The sequence below is a fragment of the Medicago sativa genome, chromosome 6 (genome assembly GCF_051527215.1).
Source record: "Medicago sativa cultivar Bolivia chromosome 6, Bolivia_mono, whole genome shotgun sequence".
Classification (NCBI taxonomy): Eukaryota; Viridiplantae; Streptophyta; class Magnoliopsida; order Fabales; family Fabaceae; genus Medicago; species Medicago sativa.
In genome coordinates, this window is record NC_140754.1 from 11,809,326 (window position 1) to 11,831,084 (window position 21,759).

The 21,759-nt window shown below is 32.3% G+C and overlaps 1 protein-coding gene across 5 annotated transcripts; it reads left to right on the forward strand.

Moving 5' to 3' along the window:
• The first annotated feature begins 13,048 nt into the window (after positions 1-13,048).
• On the forward strand, positions 13,049-18,358 carry LOC146912846 (uncharacterized). 5 transcript variants are annotated; one of them, XM_085716180.1, is made up of 5 exons: positions 13,049-13,366; positions 13,559-13,663; positions 15,034-15,204; positions 15,382-15,630; positions 18,050-18,358. In XM_085716180.1, exons 3-5 carry the CDS (start codon positions 15,070-15,072, stop codon positions 18,143-18,145), a joined length of 480 nt encoding a protein of 159 aa, XP_085572306.1. In that variant the 5' UTR covers positions 13,049-13,366; positions 13,559-13,663; positions 15,034-15,069; the 3' UTR covers positions 18,146-18,358. The 5 variants fall into 5 exon arrangements, 4 of the variants coding, with proteins under 4 accessions (XP_085572306.1, XP_085572305.1, XP_085572308.1 ...); XM_085716182.1 differs by lacking the exon at positions 18,050-18,358 and adding an exon at positions 15,730-16,754 and having other exon boundaries at positions 13,059-13,366; XM_085716179.1 differs by having other exon boundaries at positions 13,049-13,663.
• Positions 18,359-21,759: the final 3,401 nt, after the last annotated feature.

The window sequence follows — 21,759 nt, forward strand, 5'->3', positions numbered from 1 at the left end:
TTTCAATATCATTTGATATTAGACTCGTTACATTGTCATCAATTATCAATTCTCCAAAATTAGAACTAATAAATGTAGTTTCTCATAGATTTCTTAACTGGTTTATTATGCAAAAGATTATTTTGGTGTTTGGCATTGTGTTGTTGTTATGCTTGAGGATTACTCTCTTTAGTCTATTCTTTGTATGACTTGTGTCATGGTAAGTGTGATGTGAGTTAAGTCTCACATTCACATTGTTGTGGTTGCTATATGTGCCTAATGTTGATGATGTTTTAGTACAAGAATATTTGAAATTAAAGGTTCAAAATATTTTTTTATATCATTGACATGGATTCATATCTAAATTGTAAGCTCTTGCACAAGTTTGGTGGAAATCAATTTTAATCAAATTTTTGTGGCTACAAAAAATATAAATAAAAAAAGTGGGCAAGAACACACGATTTTGTTTCAATATAGTCATTATTTTAATTTGTGCAAGTTTGACGAGTTAAATCTTACATTGTTGTGATTGTTCGGTGTCCAATGCGAATGATATTTTAGTAGTAGAATATTTTGAAGATTCAAAATAAATTTTCATATCATTAACATGGATTGATATCTAAATTGTAAGCTATTATTGCACAAGTTTGGTATACATCAATTTTAATCAATATTTCGTGGCTACAAAATAAGAAAGACTGGCCAAGAGCACAATATTTTGTTTCAGTATATGTCATCATCATCCATGAAGGTATCGTTTCTTCTCACACCCTTTTTTACATTCAACTCAAATAATTTTTCATCATGTAAATTAAGAGCACTATACCTTTTTTACATTCAACTCAAATAATTTTTCATCATGTAAATTAAGAGCACTATACCCGTTTTTTTTTTTTTAATAATTAAGAGCACTATACCTTATTGTATGTGGAAGTTGAAAGTATGTATGCTGATATGCTATCTTACTTGAGTAGTTAATGTTAGAAGTTACTTGAATATTGTTTTCTGATTTAATCCAATGAATTAAGATTTATTAACTCGGCTATCACAATTTGGGGTCAATTTCGAAAACAAAAAGAAATTACGAAGAGGGGAAAAAAGAAGACAAAAATAGGTATAATGGTACGGTGTGAATATTAAGTTAAAAGTTTTGTCTCAAGTTTCCATTTTGAAAATTGTTGTTCACACATTAGAGAAGGCTGAGACACACATGTAAAATACGTTTTTGCCCCCTCGGCAGTTAACTACCGAGGAATTTGAAATCCGGCTGCAGTTAACTGCCGAGGAATTCCTCGGTAGTTAACTGCCGAGGAAAGCATTTATGCAGACAGCAGGTCCTGCATTAATGCTAACCCTTACCAAGCCGTTTTTAGGCCAGTTTTGACCTGTAATTTCACCAGAGCATTTCCATAGGCAATTCAAATTATACAACAATGAAACTCGGTCATAAACAAGAAAAATACAATATCTTTTACATTTGTCCATAATTAAATCAAACCGACATTTGGTTCAAACCACACAAAAGTTTGAAATTCATCAAAACGGAACATAGTGTCCATAATCAAACAACACATTACAACACATTACAACTCATTACACATCATTAAATTAAATCCCTACTTACATTCATTACAATTGCATATGGAACGAATATATATATATAATACATTATTTTCCACCATATTCCTAAACATAAATCCGACGTCGCTATCGTCTTTAATAATCCAAGGCATATAGCTTGCCGTTTTCCATGCGAATTCATCTCTATCTTCTCCTAGGTCTATCATTGGCATCAGAGCAGACAAGTGACGTGTATATTGATTTTCACCAAGATGCTCAAAATAAGTGTTAAGTTGTGTCTTCAAATCATCAATAGAGTCCGTCGGTGTTATCATAACCTTAACCGTCTTTTTAAACGAGCAATACCTAACACGACCTTCAATTCTTGCAACCTCTGACATGTTTCACTTGACAAAAGCTTTAACAAAATAATCATAGATTAGAACAAAATTAAATGGAATGTAATAACGAATAAATCAAATGCGTAAACATTAATAAGCTATAAATAAGTATTGCACTAGTTTCAAGTCAATAAAAGTCATATTATCATATATATCAATATCAATTACATAATGTTACTTATATATTGGCCACAAAAAATTGGCATTACAATTTTGACCCCAAAATATACGTCGGTGTAATTTCTACCAAAAAAAGGACTAACACCGACAAAAAAATCCCTTGTTAAAGGCCAAGTGATTGGAGAAGATCAAGTGACATAAAATCTTCCTCATCTTCCGCAATAACTTCAAATTGTTGCTTTGGTTTTTCGGGAGTGTCCAACAAAATAGGCGCCGCTTTGTTTGATTCCTTTTGTGGTTTTGGCGGTTTGTTTCCACTTTCAATAGTCATGAGCTTTCGGAACAACTCATGTTGATCCAAATACTCATCTTCCCAAGTCACCGCATCTTGTTTCTTGTGATTGTGCCACTCCGTAGATGATGGAGGTAGTGGACAACCATTCTCAAGTAAATAAGCACAAAGTGATTAGGAATTACCCCAAGGCACATGATGGGAGTTTTTTGCTTACCCGGCGGTGGTGGCCCTCTTAGTGGAAAAAAAGATTCCGAGTTACCAACTTCAAGATTTGTCAACACAACCACACACCTTTTGTAATAATTGGCAACAATGTGCCCCATGTCCGGAAAAGTCAACCACTTATCAACAAGATGTGCACAACTTTTTGTATTTGCGGGAGGATGTAAGCCATTTAAAATGTAGTTATAACGATCCTTACCCGCAAATACTTCAACATAATCATCTCTATGATCTTTCAATTCTTGAATAAGATGTGTACGAATCATGAGATGATTTTGTTCGGTTAAGCCCATGAACTCGGCTATAGCCCGGAATCCACAATGTCCATCGCCAATAACATCCACCACTTTTTCAATAAATGGAAGCATGAAGTGTGGCATATAATCAATAGGCCTCATAACCGCGATAGCCTTAGGCTTTGGATACCGAGAAGGTGATGGAAGTGGGGAAATTGGTGCTTTACCAAGACGAGCACCTTTTTTCCTTTTATATGATGATGTTGTTGGTGATGGTGACGGTTGACTATCCGGATTTTGGGAATCAACAACCTCCCAAGAAGAAGGGATCCAGCTAGTGGATGTAATTCTTCCTTTAGACCTCGCAATGTCCACTTTTTTCTTGGCTCCCTTGGTTGTTGCTTTTTGTGGTGGTGGAGACATCATGGTGGTTTCAGGAAATGCCAATTGCCGCAAAGCCTCCTTGACTTCAAGCTTCATTTGGAAAGGGAGTTTCTTGAGACGTTCTACAATACCCTTCAACTCATCATCCACCGAAAAACCAAGTTCATTACTTTCTTCTCCCATGCGTAACCTTTGTCAATGGTGGTGTATCTCATCCAATAAAATTGGCTTTTCTTCAAGGAGTTTAGTTGCAATTACGCATGCACATGGTAAGCCGTAAGATGTCCTTTGAACACAACCACAAATTTCCTTGTTCATGCACAACGTTTCCCTACAACGTGACTCTTCCATAGCAATGTTGTCCAAAGCATATCTAGACACATGACCACCTAAGCCGGAGTACAAAGTGACATATTTGAATCTATGTTCCAACACGGTAACGCTCTGACCAAAGGCTGTTTGTATCGCAGTGTGTTGAAGCAACAACATGTTATGTATTTTCTCCCAACAAGTACCCAAATCACCCACACTATTGTCCAAATATTTCTTCACCAAAGCATGAGCCGATTCGACCCTATTGGTGGATCTACAACCAAGATGCAACACACGGTCTGTCCATACCCTCACTATTTTCTCCTTCACTTCATTCAAGGTGGTCATGGCATAATTTAGGAAAAGTGGGAAATCACTACAAGCATCTTGGAACTCCACTAATGCATTTGCATATAACTCTTGAGTGGACGATTCAACCATATCTTTCCATGCCCTCATGATCTTCTTGACAACATCGCGATTACTCACCTCTTTCCCATCCTTTTTTCCCAAAGGATATTTACAATCTAAGACGCACCTTTGTTTAACATTTGCTTGCACATGAAAGTAACAATTCATACCATAACTTTCCGGGAAAACAATTCCAACTGCTTTCATCAAAGACCCATCTCTGTCGGTAACAATCACCTTAGGCATATTCATCTTTGAAGTAAGAAGTTTACGCAACATTTTTAAAACCCAAACAAAGTTTTCCTCTTTCTCATGCATCAAGAATCCAAACCCAACCGAATATGTCAAATCGGTCGAAGTTACCCCAACTACCTCAAACATTGGCATCTTATACAAGTTGGTTTTGTAGATGGAGTCCATAACCAAAACCGTTGGAAAATTGTTAAACAACTTAACGGATGTTGGATGAGCCCAAAAGATATCTTCGATTGTATTACTTTCACCATGTGTTCTTGAGTAATAAGTATAGTTGTGCTCCTCCAACTTCGAGATTAGATATTGCAACGGCTTCTTGTCACCTCTATTTGCCTTCCATATTTTTTGACGTTCATTGTACACTTGCTTCACATTTGTCATGCAATGTGGTCTTTTGTTCTTCAAGTGTATCAAAATATTTCTTGGAAGCATCTTGCTCTTGGTCAAGTCATGTACAATCTTCTTGTCATCCTCCTTTAATCTACCGGCAAGAACGTGTCCTTCTAAAGCCGGCTCCATGGCATCGTTGTGAACTCCATTAAGAATGTTCAATCCCCATTCCTTTGTTTGCTTACTTTGATATCTACTAATCATGAACAAGCACCCGCATTTTCTTGAGCCCGTTGTCGCATGCCTCGATTTTTTTTTAGGCACTTTGTGAGCTCCACTCCTTTCACACACTAGGCGCAATATTGGATGGATCAAGCTTGATCTTTGTGTAACAATTGTAAATCCCGCCTTATTTGCTTGACAACGTACCCACCCAAGCAATTCTTCTCTATCTTGAAACTTAATGTCGTCAGAAAAAAACCTAGCTGTGTCCACTTCGTGGGCTTGAAGTGGGACGACACCGAGACTAACATATTTAGAAGCTTGTTCAATGTTTGGTTTGACTTCAACCTTAGGCGGCTTGACATCTCCGAAAATTTGGACAAAATTACGTTTTGTCTCTCCCGAAACATCATCCGCGTTCTCGGTCATTACTATAATTAAACAAGACATAAATATGAATTAACAACTAACTAATGCATAAACATCAATGTCATAATGAACTAAAACAAAAAAAAAAACAAAAAAAAAACAAAGAAATTTTTTTTTTGAAAAAATGGCAGTAGCTGCCATCTTTTCGCTCCAAAATTTTTGCCTATGTAATCCTCGGTACTTAACTACCGAGGTTTTCCTCGGTACTAAACTACCGAAGTTTTCCTCGGCAGTAAGCTACCGAGATTCCCCATAACAGGGTTCTACGTAACTGACGTAGAAACCCATTGCATAATAAAAAAATAAACCGATTAAAATGCTCAATACTTGTTTTTTTACGTCAAAAGTGTGTTGATACATCCTATGCTTGATGCTTGAATCATTTTTGTGCAAGATTTGATTAAAAAAAATGTTGGATTTGGGTGGATTGAATGAAGTTTTATGGAAGATGATGAAAATAGTGTGTAGGGGGAGCAGGTGACTGTTTCATCTGTTGAAACAGTTTTCCTCGGCAGTTAACTACCGAGGAATTCCTCGGCAGTTAACTGCAGCCGGATTTCAAATTCCTCGATAGTTAACTGCCGAGGGGGCAAAAACGTATTTTACATGTGTGTCCCAGCCTTCTCTAATGTGTGAACAGCAATTTTCTTCCATTTTTCTTAGTAGCAGAGAAGAGTATTGTGCCAAAGAATAAAATTTAGAATTTTGCTCTTTACCCAACAAAAATCATTCGCGTTCAACTGAACTTCCCAAAATACCCCTGCGTGAATTAACTCACGCAAATGTAAAAAAACGTGAGTTATTTTTTACACATGCGTGACTTTATCTCTCTATTACTTTGGTTTTCGTTTTAATACCTAATTTTTCTTTGTAAACCTACGATTGTCCCATCAGTTATCAACAAAATGGTTGTTCAAATAACACTAATCTTAATAATTTTAAAGTTCTATCAGACTCATTCAAGTTCTTTGTATGGGTTTATCATTTGGTTGTTAAATGATTTTGGAATTTACTCTCGTCAAAGTTTTAATGGGATGTTCCTCCATTATTAATTTTTGAAGGATTAGATTGTAGAGCTATAAAGTTCAGATACTTCAAAATTGATAATGTATCGGTATCTGATACGTATTATATACCGATATATGTCTGATATGTTTCGATATGTATCGAGGGAATATACAAAAATTAAATTTTATTTATAAAAAATACAATTATCCGATACTTTTCAGATACATCGGGGATACTCGAGGGATAAACAATAGAAAACCGATACGCACGGGATACATGATATTTATATTATTTTTGCGATATATGTGATTGACTAAGTAATAGTGTCCTCTTTTTGGGATATATCATATATATAATTGACTAATTGTCACTTTCTTTATTATCAATATAACTTATATTTATATATTATGTTGTTGTCCACCGTCTGTTTGTGTTCATTTGATTGTTTGAGACACTGCTATTGTTGTTTGTCGTGTGAAAATAATTTCGTACTATATCGTTGTTTTATGTCTGTTTGGTCTAGATTTTGCACATATATTTTTTGTTGCTTTTGAGTTTTATTCCATAGTTTGTATTTTGAGTTTTAATAAGTAGTTTAAATTTAATTTTTTTATTAAAGTATCCTGGTTATATCGTATTTTAAATTTTTCTTGTATATCAACGTATCAGTGTCATATCATATTTGTATTATATCATGTATCTTAGGTTCATAGTTGTAGAGTTTTGTTTTAAACAAGTACTAGTATGTATCCCGTGCTTTGTACGGACAATTTTATCTGAGATTTTACTTTCAAAAGTATTTATCAATTTTTTTTTTGTGTTTTAAATGTGGTGTCCATGTGTCACACAAAAATTAATGTGTTTTTTTTTTGTCATTTAGTCTAGTGATTAGATATTCGTTTTTCAAATAAATAAGTGAGAAATTTGATATTCGAACCACTCCTCCTACATACCGCAATATCCATATCTACTAAGTTGTGTTCACGTAGATAAATTAATATGAGATTTATTGATATAACATATAGGATCAAATAAGTTTTTCGTCTCTAAATATATAACACATGTAGCAATTAGTCAATTATATATATGATATATCCCAAAAAGAGAACATTGTTACTTAGTCAATTACATATATCGCAAAAATAATATAAATATCATGTATCCCGTGCGTATCGGTTTTCTATTGTTTATCCCTCGTGTATCCCCGATGTATCTGAAAAGTATCGGATAATTATTTTTTTATAAATAAAATTTAATTTTTGTATACTCTCTCGATACATATCGAAACGTATCATGCATATATTGGTATATAATACGTATCAGATACCGATACATTATCAATTTTGAAACATCTGGACTTTAGAGCTCTACAATCTAATCCTTCAAAAATTAATAATCGAGGAACATCACATTTAAAACTTTGACGAGAGTAAATTCCAAAATCACTTAATAACCAAATGATAAATCCATACAAAGAACTTGAATGAGTCTGATAAACTTTAAAATTGTTAAGATCAGTGTTATTTGAACAACCATTTTGTTGATAACTGATGGGACAATCATAGGTTTAAAAAAAATTAGGTATTAGCACGAAAACTCAAGTAATAGAGAGATAAAGTAAAACATGATGTGAATATAAGATAAAAAGATGTCACAAAAATTATCATTTCTCAATTATTAATTACTGCCCTCGGTAAGCTCAACGAGGACTTGAAGTGATTAGACAGAACAAGAAGGTGATAGGCTCAAGGCAACTAGCCACACTAAGGCGTGAGCTATAAGCATACTTTTTTTTTAAGAGTGTATGTTTTCAAAATTTTATTTTCTACATATTTTTTTAAAGAAAAATGATATTTGTACAACTATGTTTTGATAATTTTTTTGACAACTTTATAATAGAATTTTGTCTCATATGTTTTATTATGCTCTAATGTGTATTTATACAATAATATTGTCTTGGACCTCAAGTATCTCTAACTTCGGCATCAAGTATCTTTAACTTGGTCCTCAATTATCTTTGAATAATATATAATAATTTATACAATGATTATTTTGTATTCTAATACACCCCCATAGTCGAAACGGGAGGCTGTTGAATGTTGAGACTATCTGTGAAATCATCAAACAACTGCAGTGGAAGACGTCAGCTATTTGATAACGGGACGGAACATGTAAGACCCGTACTTGGCCTTTAGCAACCTTGTCACACACGAAGTGAATATCCATTTCAATATGTTTTGTGCGTTGATGTTGGATGCCCGACAAATAAATAGTGATGACGTTGTCACAATAGATTAGAGTAGCTTTTGTGACCGGACACTGAAGTTCTAATAGTAAGTTTCGAAGCCAACATGATTCAGCATGAATTTTGAACAACTCAGACCAAGTATTGTACTGACTCTTTTCAATATCAAGGGTTATTCTGATGAAATTGGTGACAGTAAGAGCATGATGAATGGATGAATTGTTTGTTTTGACAACCGGAGGTTCGGTTGTGGTTGTTTTTAGTGTTTTTGTTGGAAAAGAGGGAGCAGATTCAAACATGATTGTGTTTTGGTGAGATGCTCGTAAGAAAACAAGAAGAAATGAGGGAGGTGACGGCGGTGCGGCTAGGGTTTAGAAGAGGGAAGACAAATTAGGGTTGCTAAGGAAGAGAGACTCGTGATACCGTAATAGAATTATGTTTCATTATGCTGTAATGTGTATTTATACAATGATATTTTCTTGGGCCTCAAGTATCTCTAACTTGGCCATCAATATCTTGGACATCAAGTATCTTTAACTTAGTACTGAATTATCTCTAAATAATATCTAATAATTTATACAATGAACATTTTAAATTCTAATAATATCTAATAATTTATACAATAAATATTTTATATTCTAATACTTATTTCTCATATTTAAATTATGTTTTTGCTTTATCTATCCATTGCTTTGACTTTTATGTCAATATCTCTTTTTCTTTATAAAATTAAGATTATCTTAAAAGTTGTCGATTAAATGGTTATTCAAATAACACAACTCTTTTTTTAAGGGTCATGTTAACCAGTGCCCGGACACTGGTTAAGAAACTAAAAAAGGAAAATTCAAAGTAAAAATAACATTTTTTAAGCTTTTGATGAGTTGACAACACAAGTTTTGAGACAAGATTTTCTACATTTGATTCCTTAACCAGTGTCCCGAGGCACTAGTTAACATTTTCCTTTTTTTAAACAACAGTTTAACTTTTTTTTTTTTTTTTTTGGGTTTCAACCAAACATCAGTGATCATCCAAATGTTGTCATTTAAGTTCAGACCCTATGATGAAGGTGGAGTTTCACATGGGAAAGGGCAATCCTTTCCCACCATGGGAAAGCCAATTTCATCCATTAGATCACCTAAGGAACACAGTCTTATCATACACTGTCAACACTACATTTAATTGTCACTATCTTCCATCATCATCTTTCTCCCTCATCCCCACCAACCCACCACCATCAACGGTGCAACACCATCAAAACCACCTTACAGTCACAACCGGATCCCTCTTCTCTCTCAGCTACCAACACATTTTCTCTCAACAAGAACACTGTATGTTCTAACAACACTCCAACTTCACCACTCTTTTTTTTTTTTTTTTGACAGAAACTTCACCACTCTTATCAACCATTTCATCCCAAACAGCAAACTCTCATAACACATCTCTTTCCAAAATCTTGATTTTGCAGAGCATAATGGGAAAAAAAAAATCAAATCAAAACAGCAATAATTGGTTGATTTTAGAGTTGGGCAATTAAAAACTGTATTTTACATTCATGATGTCATCACGGATATTCATCAATCTCTTATTCTCAACAACTTAACTATTAATCTTGAACCTAATGTTTTTATATTTAAGTTAATGTTTTTTTAATGGAAACAATTTAATTGATTTTTGGTGTTTTGTGTTAAGACTTACGGAGGTTCATTATGTTTCTTTTGGTGTTTTGCTTATAGATTTAGTTAGATTCATTCCTCTGATCTTAAACAACATATTTAGTTATATTTTGCTTAAGGAGAACATGAGGGTGGAAAATATTGTAATGTAAAATTTCAGATCTGAACATATCAATACTCATGGAGGTTGTAGTCATTGGTGGTGGTGGGTTCCTGGTATAGTCTGATGGAGGTTGAAGAAAATGGTGAAAGAAAAAGAGAAAAAAATATAGTGTGGTGTGACCATGATAAAATCAGCAATCTAATGGCTAAAAAAAGCTTTCCCATGGTGGGAAAGGATTGCCCTTTCCCATGTGAAACTCCACCCTATGATGAATGCAGTGCCATTATGTTATGTCCCATCCCTCGTAAAGTTTTTTTGATTAATTGCCATTCAAAAGTTGGTCAACAACTCAACATTGAATATAACAATTTGGTTTATCCATATTATTTTAACTATTAATCTTGAACCTAATGTTTTTATATTTAAGTTAATGTTTTTTTAATGGAAACAATTTAATTGATTTTTGGTGTTTTGTGTTAAGACTTACGGAGGTTCATTATGTTTCTTTTGGTGTTTTGCTTATAGATTTAGTTAGATTCATTCCTCTGATCTTAAACAACATATTTAGTTATATTTTGCTTAAGGAGAACATGAGGGTGGAAAATATTGTAATGTAAAATTTCAGATCTGAACATATCAATACTCATGGAGGTTGTAGTCATTGGTGGTGGTGGGTTCCTGGTATAGTCTGATGGAGGTTGAAGAAAATGGTGAAAGAAAAAGAGAAAAAAATATAGTGTGGTGTGACCATGATAAAATCAGCAATCTAATGGCTAAAAAAAGCTTTCCCATGGTGGGAAAGGATTGCCCTTTCCCATGTGAAACTCCACCCTATGATGAATGCAGTGCCATTATGTTATGTCCCATCCCTCGTAAAGTTTTTTTGATTAATTGCCATTCAAAAGTTGGTCAACAACTCAACATTGAATATAACAATTTGGTTTATCCATATTATTTTATATCGAAATTATGGGTCTCCCTGTAACGAAGGTTTTAAAAACCTTCTTTAAGGATTTTAAATTAAAAAAAATATTTATAAAAAAAGTTAAAAATTTTAATTTCTAATGTATCGAATGCATCAACTTTTATAAAAACTTACTATTTCCTCAAAAAAAAATAAAAACTTACTATTTAAAGGTTGTTAAAGAGTGTCTTAAAAACACTCGTTAGTAATTTTCTAAAATTATTTAGACACTGGACGTGTTAAAATTATTTAATTATAATAATTCCAACATTAATATTAACCCGTCGTTTTTACTTCCATTAGGTGGGTTTAAAACTCGAATTCTTTGTTTCTTTAATCGAGAAATGAATACCTAACTACTAGACTAATTGACAAAAAAAAATTACTTCCACTATTTCAAATTTTAAATCATTTTGATTATTCAAAAGCATTAAGAAATATAATTAATTTTATATGAAAATGATATTATGAGTTATTTTATAAAATTATTCTCGATAAATGAAATGAAAAAGATAAATTAAAAAATTGAAAAAAGAAAGTAATAAATAGTTAAAAGTATAATAGAAAAATTGACTTTAATGTTTCATTAATATAGTAAAACGACTTATAATTTAGAACGAAAGGAGGACACGATAAGACCATCTTAATGAGGAGGTTTTTGTCTGCCCTATATTGAAAAGCAAATTCCAAATCTGCCCTACATGAAAAAGAAAGTCCAAAACTGCCCTACTTTTTCTCTTTCTCTTTATTCCCCGCAAAACAGGTTTGGGGGGGTGTCATTCCCAGCAATTTCGTTTTGGGGGGAAGGCCCTGTTTTTTTGTCTTATTATGTTATTCCCCGCAAAACAGGTTTGGGGGGTGTCCTTCCCAGCAATTTCATTTTGGGGGGAAGGCCCAGTTTTTTTGTCTTATTATGTTATTCCCCGCAAAACAGGTTTGGGGGGTGTCCTTCCCAGCAATTTCATTTTGCGAGGAATAAAGAGAGAGAGAAAAAGTAGGGCAATTTTGGACTTTCTTTTTCATGTAGGGCAGATTTGGAATTTGCTTTTCAATATAGGGCAGACAAAAAAAAAATTCGAGGTTTCAAACATTTAAAACTCAATACCTATTAAATCAAACATTTAAGACCCGATATCTATTAGGTATCTCATATTGGAGAAATTTTTTAGGGTTCTATTGAACCCTAAGGACTCTAGTAAGCATCCAATTCTTAAGTTGGGTCCACAATATTTTTATTAAATTAATTATTCTTACACATTTTTTTTAACAATAAGTAGGACCTATACTTTTTTATTATTAAAAAAATTAAAATATAATTATATAAAGTTATTGATAATTGGTTAGTCGACATCATTTTAAAAATTTGTGTAAAATACTGGATTGAAGAGATTGAATGCTTATTATACACTACTATTAAAAAAATTATAAATAATTAATATGTATATATCAAATCCATTTAAATACCTAAAAATGAATGTCTCGTGTCGTAGATGATAGAACAACCAAATGATGAACCTATACAAAGAACTTGAAAGAGTCTCACTCTCATAGAACGTTTAAAGTAGTTTATGTTGAAATTATATTAAATATTTGGTTTAAATGTGTAATTGGTCCCTGCACTTTTAACAGATTTTGACATTGGTCCCTGCACTTTTTTTTGTTTGGCATTGGTCCCTGCACTTTGTAAAAATATTGGCATTGGTCCCTGCACTTTTTTTTGTTTGACATTGGTCCCTGCACTTTGTAAAAATATTGGTATTGGTCCCTGCACTTTGAAAAAATATTGGTATTGGTGCCACGTGGCATGAAATGATTGAGACCAATACCAATATTTTTCCAAAGTGCAGAGACCAATACCAATATTTTTCCAAAGTGCCTCTCCTTTCTTTCCTCTTTTTTTTTTTTTTTAAATTCTGTAAATACACATGTGGCTTTTTTTATTTTTATTAATTCAAAAAATACCCAGGTGGCATGACACGTAGGATTGACCAAGTCAAAATTGGCTATTTGCAAAAGGGGTAGACATGGGGTAACTTTTGCCATTTTTTTTAATAGGGGGGCAAAATTGCAACTTATGCAAAGTTAAGGGGTGAAAAGTGCGTTTAAGCCTTTATAAAATTGTTTTACTTCCACTTCCACAGTTTCACTTCCACTTCTCCTTCTACCAATCTCTCCTTGCTTCCATCAGAGGGGGGTATGTATTCATTACTCTTGCAGGTATATACACCTCTCTCTCTTTCTCACACACACATTTGTGAAGTGTTGGTTCTGAACTGCTGTTTTGGTTCAGGTCTAGTTTTGTTGAGGGTGTGTTATTTATTTATTCAGATTATATCTTCAGGTTTTGTGAGGGACTGTAATTTGTTAATCATTATTATTATTATTATTATTATTATTATTATTATTCAGGTTATATCTTCTCTCATTGTGTTCAAAAGAAGAAGGAAAAAAGTGATAATAATCCCTAATTAAAGGGTAGTTTCAGTGGTGGAGATACACGTATCAAATTGCAAGGTTAGTGATACATGTATTGATTTATTTATGAACTTATTCCCTTAATTTCTTCTTCTATGATTGTCAAAACAAAAAAGTAATAATGAAAGTGAAATAGATGATTTTTAATTGGTGTAACCGGTTTACTCTCTTGTATTTATGAACCAAATATCAAGTTGCAAACTCTCTTGTATTTTTATTGATTTTTTAATCATAACCTTCCTTTACTTATACTAAAAATTTACTATATTTATCTGAATCAACTCACGTTGGAACAGAGGTAGGTAACACAACACAACAATACAATAGATCTCTTGTTCATTTTTTAATCATATCATACCTTATACTTAAAATTTACTATACTATTTGTAGAGGCCAACATGATTTACCTAGAATCCTCGGCTGGGGTTTAATTTATTTATTTTTTGACAATTAACTTAAAATTGTTTAATGTATAATTGGGATAATGATAAAGGAAAACAAAAAAAAGAAATATATATTTATATCGTGTTTCTTACATTTTTTAACATTTAAATTTATTCTTATCTATTTGTTATAACTTATATGTGTTATTTGTATTGAAAATTGAGGACATTCTTAGAAAGAGAAAAAACCACTCCAGAAGAGCTGAAAGAAGTTTTTTTTTGTTGGTGTTATTAAAAAAGATAAGAATTTTTGTTATATTATTGTTGTCATTGTTACATTTGAGAGTCACAGGTATAAAAAAAATACCGTTTGAAATTTACACGCAAAATTTCTAGAAAATATTGTTGATAATCTACACGCGTTAGCCCTATAAAAAAGCGTTTGCTAGTATAATATAGATTTTGTAGCATAGTAAAATAAAAAATAAAAAATCAGGAAGGTTGCTTTTTTGACATTCAATAGTTTCTAGAAACACATGTAAAAGGCTAAAAAATCCAGCGGTAGTTAACTGTTGATGGTGGTTTTCTAGTTATAAGCTAGCATGAGTTAACTATCGCCGGAGGTATTTTAGTATTTTACTTAGTGTTTTTAGGAAGATTTTGATGTTAAAAAAACAATTGTCAAGAATCAGTGGTGGGGTGGGCTATAGGTTGCTGGCTCAAAATCTAACCTAACCGGGTTTGGCCCAAAACTTAACCCGTTTCCCCGGGTTAATAATCTATCTTTGTTTTTACAACTTCATTTTTTTTTTTAAGGACAACTTCATTATTTCATTCTTTCAATTTGATTCCATAGCTAGTTTCAGTATACCGCTCTCCATCCCATCGTCACTTCAATTTTTCCAATTCATTATTGCTTTTCTGAGTTCACATCCCATCTATTTACTTCATTCCTTCAATTTTATTCAACCACCTATCCACCCTATTAACTACCCATTCTTTTGTATAATTTTTTTATGTATTTAGTGTCCTCAAACGTATAGATTATCAGAATCTTTGCGCATGGAAAACAACACAACACCAATTATCAATCCAAAGAAACGACCCGCAAGTTCTTGTGCTTCCAATACATACAAACCAACAAAGAAAAACAAAATCGAAATGGCTAGAGCATCAGGAAGTAGAAAAAGTGCAAGTGTAAGTTTGTCCAAATCTATTTAGTAATTTCATATGAATCTATACGTTTGTCCAAATCGGACTGAGTCTTAGCCGATGATCACATCTATGCTAGTATCTCATATGTCATCTAGATTCTGTTTGCTAGTTTTTTTTTATATAATTTTTTTGTTAACATGCTTTCTTTTGATTTTTCAGTTTAGAGTAAGTTTGGCTGACTTAGACTGGGAAACTGATATTGACATTTTTCTGGTGGACTTGCTTAAAAGAGTCGCGCGAAGGTTTCGCAAATTTGTCCATTATGATCTCAAAGGACAACAATCTTGGGATGATGCTGCTCAGCTTGTGAACGACTATATGATGGCTAATGGATTTGGTCATCTTCCCTTGAAAAGTGGTACAGATGTGCGGGACAGGCTGTTAAAGATCCGAAACAATTATAGACATGTAAGTTTCTTTTTTGTTTCTTTCCTTCATGGCACAAATGACACGTTGTTTTCTGGAATTTAACATTAAGTTTTTTTGGTTTGTTTTTATTCTTTTAAGCTCCGGACAACTGGCCGGTGAAGGCTGCAGACACAAATTGTTTTCTAAAGATGAAAAGAAATTGAAATTTATAATCCCTAAACTTAAAGATGCCCATCCTGAAAGAAGTAGAAGTAGGTCTTCAACCCGAGAAGTTTCTTCACCAGCTAGAACCCGACAAGTTTTTACGGCAATGAATGTATTTCCCGTTGTTGGTCCTCAGGCTCCGATGATGATTGATAATCTGGATAATCAACCTCTTTTTGATAAGTGTATAGCAATATGTAGTGGGTTGGGACATAATTCGAGGGTATCTTTTACCATAGTGTCAAGTTGTCTACCATCCTCGGCTGGGGTTTAATTTATCTATTTTTTAAAATTTTACTATATTTCTCTGAAGAAAGAAACTTCTGAAGCATACCTTTTCAAAAGTGGTTTCCCCATTCCTGTTTTGTAAAGCTCGTGCACCATAGCTGTCAAGGAAAATTTTGCCAGGTTGGGAACAGTTTTTCATTACCTTCAAAACGAAAAAACGTGTATATGATGTAAGATTGAAATAAAATGTTAGTCAGTCTCAATTTCATTACCTTCAAAACGAAAAAACGTGTATGTGATGTAAGATTGAAATAAAATGTTAGTCAGTCTCAATCAATGGTTAAACTAAAAACACTATCTATGAAGAAGACAATATAGTAAATCAATTGTTAAGGTAAATCAATTTTTTTGGAACAACTTTTTTGCCTCTTTCAGAGATGCCCAGTCAGCAGCAGGTATATTAAACTGATAGAATAAAACAAACCGAATAAGCTTAAGGTTAAATCTGTAGAAAAGAAGGAAAGAAAAAATAAAAGAAGTCATTACATTTGTTTTTTTCATTATTGTTCGGATCGCAAAAAGTCTCTTGCACACCTCCGATCCTGTTTTCTGGGCACCGTATTGTTTCCTAACTATGTATTCATTCAACATCTTTGCCACTCTTTTCCATATGTCGTGTTGAGATAAGTCAAAATCCAAATAGTTCGGATGATTTGAAGCTATCTTATAAATCTTTTTCAACATGAAATTATTATGTTTAAAGGTCCAGTCAGGAACCTTCTCCAAAATGGCATAAAACTGAAAAATAAAGAAAAAGTAAAATCAGGGTACTGGAAAAAAAAATGGCATTTAAAAAAACCCAAAGAAGCCATATAAAAAAATGTAAATTAGGGTACTGAAAAACCAAAGAAACCAACGTCAATTGTTATTCTATCCAAATGTCAACATGAACGTTAGGAGAACATAATCCAAAAAATGAAACATAAACCAAAAGATTTTGAAATCGATTACAATAATCATAGCCCATCACTAGCGTTTATCCTATGACCTATTATATATCAAAAATCTCTTCCAGATCTAAGAAAATATATCAAAAATTAGTGAAAATAAAACTTACATTTCTTTCACTAATGTTCGAGGTTGTCATCTACAATTTGTTTTTTTTTCCGTGGTCTTTTAAAAGAAGAACAGGATGCAAGTAGGACGTTTTCTGAGATTTGTTTGCTTTTGTTGTTGAGTGATTTTTTCCATGTAAATTGTATAATCAATTACACAATTCTGATTATATATAAACTACTTCTACACAAAAAACTTATTAATTACACTATATGAGGTTGTTGAACTGAATTAAAAAGAATGAAGTTAATGGATTAAGTTTGATGGGATCGATATCTGGAAAAAAAAAACAAAAAGAATGAAGTTAATGGATTAAGTTTGATGGGATGGATATCTGAAAATTCTTATTCAGTTAATAGTGGAAAAAAAATGAAGAGATGGGATGGGGGATGTATTTTTTATTTTTTATTTGAAGATGAAAGAATAAAGAGGAGAGATGAGCCACGACCACCGACGGTAGAATTGAGCTCTCCTCATTTTCTTGTATTTTAGGGTTAGGATAAATGGGCTTGGGCCCAAAGTATACAAAGTCTAATAAAGCCTTAAAAGTATGAATTTCTAAAAGTACCCACACATAGACGAAACAACCAATCGTATCTTTATAAACAACTTATTGCTTGTATTTCTTTTTAAATCTTAAAACTGATACTAAAAGTTATTGAAAAAGAGAGGTATTTTTTTTGGAATAATTTCTATTAAAATATACCCTTATGATATAAGAACAAAACTGTGTTGATTTATTTTCTCTTTTATTGTTCGTATTAGAAAAGTATTTATATACCTTTATGATTTAAGAAATCAAAAACTATGTTGATTTTTTTTTAGAAGTGTGTTGATTAATTTTGATTTTGAAGGGTATTTTTTTTCTTTCTAATTTGTTCTGAGACTTGCTTTTGGTTGTTGTTTTCAGGGATATCTTAGTGCTGGTGTTGCTGAGAGGAAGAGAGGAAGAGATTGGGGGGGCAACAATGCAGATGAAACTCCAAGGGACCCTGTTGATGACTAGTATTTCGACATTAGATATAGATTACCTGTGTTTGTGGAACATACTGAAGATTAGTGTATGTGGTTGTTTAGTGTAGGAACATGAGCATGATCTCGAACTTTGAGATTTCTTGCGCTTGTTCATTGTCTCCTTTATTTGTATCTGTCTGCAGTTGTTGATTTCTTTGAATGTGTGTACAAAACTATCTGCTTGTGTGGTTTGTAGTTTGTACTCTATCTTTTGCAATCTCTGCTTGTGTGGTTTCTAGTTTGTACTCTATCTTTTGCAATACAATTGTGTAGTAGTACTCAATATTCTTGTCTATGCATGAAAGATATCATTTTGGCATGCCAAAATCTTTGGCAGATGCAAGAATGCACATGGTTAATTATTCTCTCTTTGGTTCATTTTTTTTTCTTTCTTTGGTGTTCTAGACTTTTAGGTGAGCATGTCAGCAAAGTATGGTTTTTATAATATCACAATGTTGGAATATCAACTCAAAAATGCGTGGATCCAAAGTATGCAAAGAGGAGAGATGTGTATCTTCAAAGTTAGTTATTCAATTCTTTTAAAAATAGGAGAGGATAAAGTTTAGACACTATTTTGATGGATTAAAAAAGTTTATAAATATATGTATCTATAGTTCAAAGATCAAATTAAAAAGTGATAATTTAGAACTAAATTGATGTTTATTTCAAAAGTATATGGATCCAAAGTATGTAACATGGAAAGAGCATCACAATTTTGAAAGCTAATTTTTGTTTGTTTGTTGAAAGCTAGTTATACATGTATACAAGCTAGTTTATCTTAATACAAGATTTTTGAGTCCAACTTGATAGTGATCTTAGTTGAAACAATTTCAATTGCCAATTGATAGCAAATAGAATAATATTGAATAGGACTTTCTCTTCACGAATTGGATTGAAACAATAACGATAAGATTTGAATATTATCTTATAGTTTACAAAAGCTAATTTTTTTTTTTTTGACAGAAGCTAATTTATTTTTACAAAAGCTAATTAATTGTTAATTCTGGAGACATTTGGTTCTAGGTATTATGTTTTCCCATTTGTTTGTTGAATGAAAATTTTAGTCTAAATTCTTACTCTGTTCCTCACATAATGCTAAAAAATTTCTTTTGCTTTTTATAAATGTGAAACACTTTATGATCGAATATTTTAAAATATATAAAAAAAGGGAATTTCGGAATTTCCAAAATTTAAAAAAGTTGAAACATTAAAACTAACTTATAAAATATAAGAAAACTGGAAACTTTTTTTTTATTGGGTTAAAAAATGAAGGCAATGTCTATGAAAATTTGGAGGATGAATCAAAATAGAATCTTTATACTCATAAAAAATAAATAAATAGAAGCTTAATACTTTTTTTAAGAAGTTAAATTTGTGAAAATATTTAACTTCTTTAAAGAAGTTAAACATTCAGAACAAAAAGATTTACACTTCTTGTCTATTTTTCATTTTGAAGTTTAGGTCTAGTTTTGACATAGTCTACAGAGAAGGTGACCTAGAATTTAATTAAATGTGAAAAATCACTATACGAAATATTAAAACTCAGTTGTTTGTCTTGTGATCATTTGTTTAATTGGTAAAGATATTGCATATAATATGCAAAGGACGGGGTTCAAATGCTTGATCCTCTACTTATTTATTTTATGGGGTCAATTTTTAACCATTAGCTACTTGACAAAAAAAAAACCATCGAAGTTCTTGAGCTTACGTTAAGATAGACACTACAACTTTTTATTCCTTTTGTTTCTTAAAAATGTGAAAAGTTTATGTTTCAAAGTTTTTAAAATGTGAAAAATTCAAAAATTTAACATTTTTGAAATGTAAATAGAAAGGAAATATTACTTGTACAAATAAAAGGATTTTTTTTTTTGAGGAAATATTACTTTTACGATCCTTTAACTTAACTTCAGATAACAATTTCGTTTTTATCTTTATTTCACATCATTTTCGTCCTTTAAAACAATTTGTATATAAATTTTGGAAATTCCGAAAATAATTTTGGAAATTCCCAAAACTACTCTAGGTCTTATTATCATGTGTTGAAGAATTGATAATTTGTGGTCTATACTTGACATTTGACAAGTTCCACATCCTGTAATATAAGTTCTTCATAACCAACCGACATCAGATGATAGGGGAGAACATTTCATACCCTCTAATTTTTTTTTTTTGATTTTGTGCCACTCATAAGTATAATCTAAACGAAATATGTTGTCCGAAATATGTTTTTTTTTTGATAATCTTTAGGCGTAATTATATAATTGGTCCCTTAAATAATTATGAGATTTCAATTTAGTCCTCGTAATAATTTTCGCTCCATTTTGGTCCTTTAAGTTACCTCCGTTAACCAAATAAATCCATTCTGTTAAATTGTATGATAAAAACGTTAACATTCATCAATGAACCCAGAAAATTCATCACTAAACCCAGAATTTCATCACCTTCACACCAAACCCAGAAGAAAAAAAACCAAAAAAATTCTGAAAAAAAAAACTCTTAACAAATTCCAAAAAAAAAAAGATTAAATAAAAAAAATCTTTCTCCGCGTCAAAATTATTTTCTCAATTATTAATTCCAATCAAAAAATTTCTTCCAAATCCCTCAATAAGCTTCAGTAACCCCTCTCAACTCTACACCTTCAATTTCTTGTTTCTTTTGATATCCAAAATCCAAACTTGACCCTAAAACTTTTCTTCTTCTCACATTCAATCCCTTTCAAACTTTCTGCTTTCAATTTTTTTTCCTTGGTTCCCTTTTGAAAAAATCTCTCTGCATTCTCACTAAAAAAGCATCGCTGCCTTCACTTTCTTTCCTCCCCAATCCAAACATTCAATGCACCTTCCACCAATTCCTCAATAATTCAACCCCCTCTTCTTCAGATTAACCTCCCCCATGGAAACCGACACATACAAGAGTAAGATTCAGATAAACGGGGCTGAAAATCGATGAAAATGCAGATGTGGTGAAGAACGACATCGTTAAATGGACTTCGAAACGGCAACCATGACTGTTTTGGGTTGTTTTTTTGTTCCTACGGCAGCGGAGAGTTGGTCGGTGGTGGCGCCGCCGTTGTATGGTGGCAGCGCAGCAGTGACTGTTTCGTCGGAGTTGAATTGGTGGTTTGTGTTTGTGTGTTTCTCGTTTGACCCTCTGTTCCTCTTTTTTCGTTGACCCCCCCTCTGTCTGTTGTCTCTATTTTGAATTTGTTTTGAGTTTTTTTTTTCTTTCTAGATTTGTTTGGTTAAATATTTGAGTTTATTTTTTATTTTATTTTATTTTAGGTGTGGTGGTGAAACTTTTCTGGATTTATGATGGATTTTTCATTTTTCTGGATTTTTATGATGAATATGATGAATTTTTCTGGGTTTAGTGATGAAGAAGATGAATTTTTCTGGGTTTGATGATGAAAGGGATGAATGTTAACATTTTTCTCAAAGAATTTAATGGAACGGATTTATTTGACTGACGGAGGTAACTTATGGGAGCAGAATGGAGCGAAAATTAACAAGGGGACCATATTGAAATCTCATAATTATTTAAGGGACCATTTATGTAATTAAGCCTAATCTTTAAGATGAACTATATTCTAAATAAACATGAATCAAG

Bases quoted from the DNA above. Each gene is read 5' to 3' on its own strand.
- LOC146912846 (XM_085716179.1), top strand. From the start codon at position 15,070: ATGGAAAACAACACAACACCAATTATCAATCCAAAGAAACGACCCGCA. The intron at 15,205-15,381 runs GTAAGTTTGTCC...TTGATTTTTCAG, and splicing joins GAAGTAGAAAAAGTGCAAGT to TTTAGAGTAAGTTTGGCTGA. The intron at 15,631-18,049 runs GTAAGTTTCTTT...TGTTGTTTTCAG, and splicing joins TCCGAAACAATTATAGACAT to GGATATCTTAGTGCTGGTGT.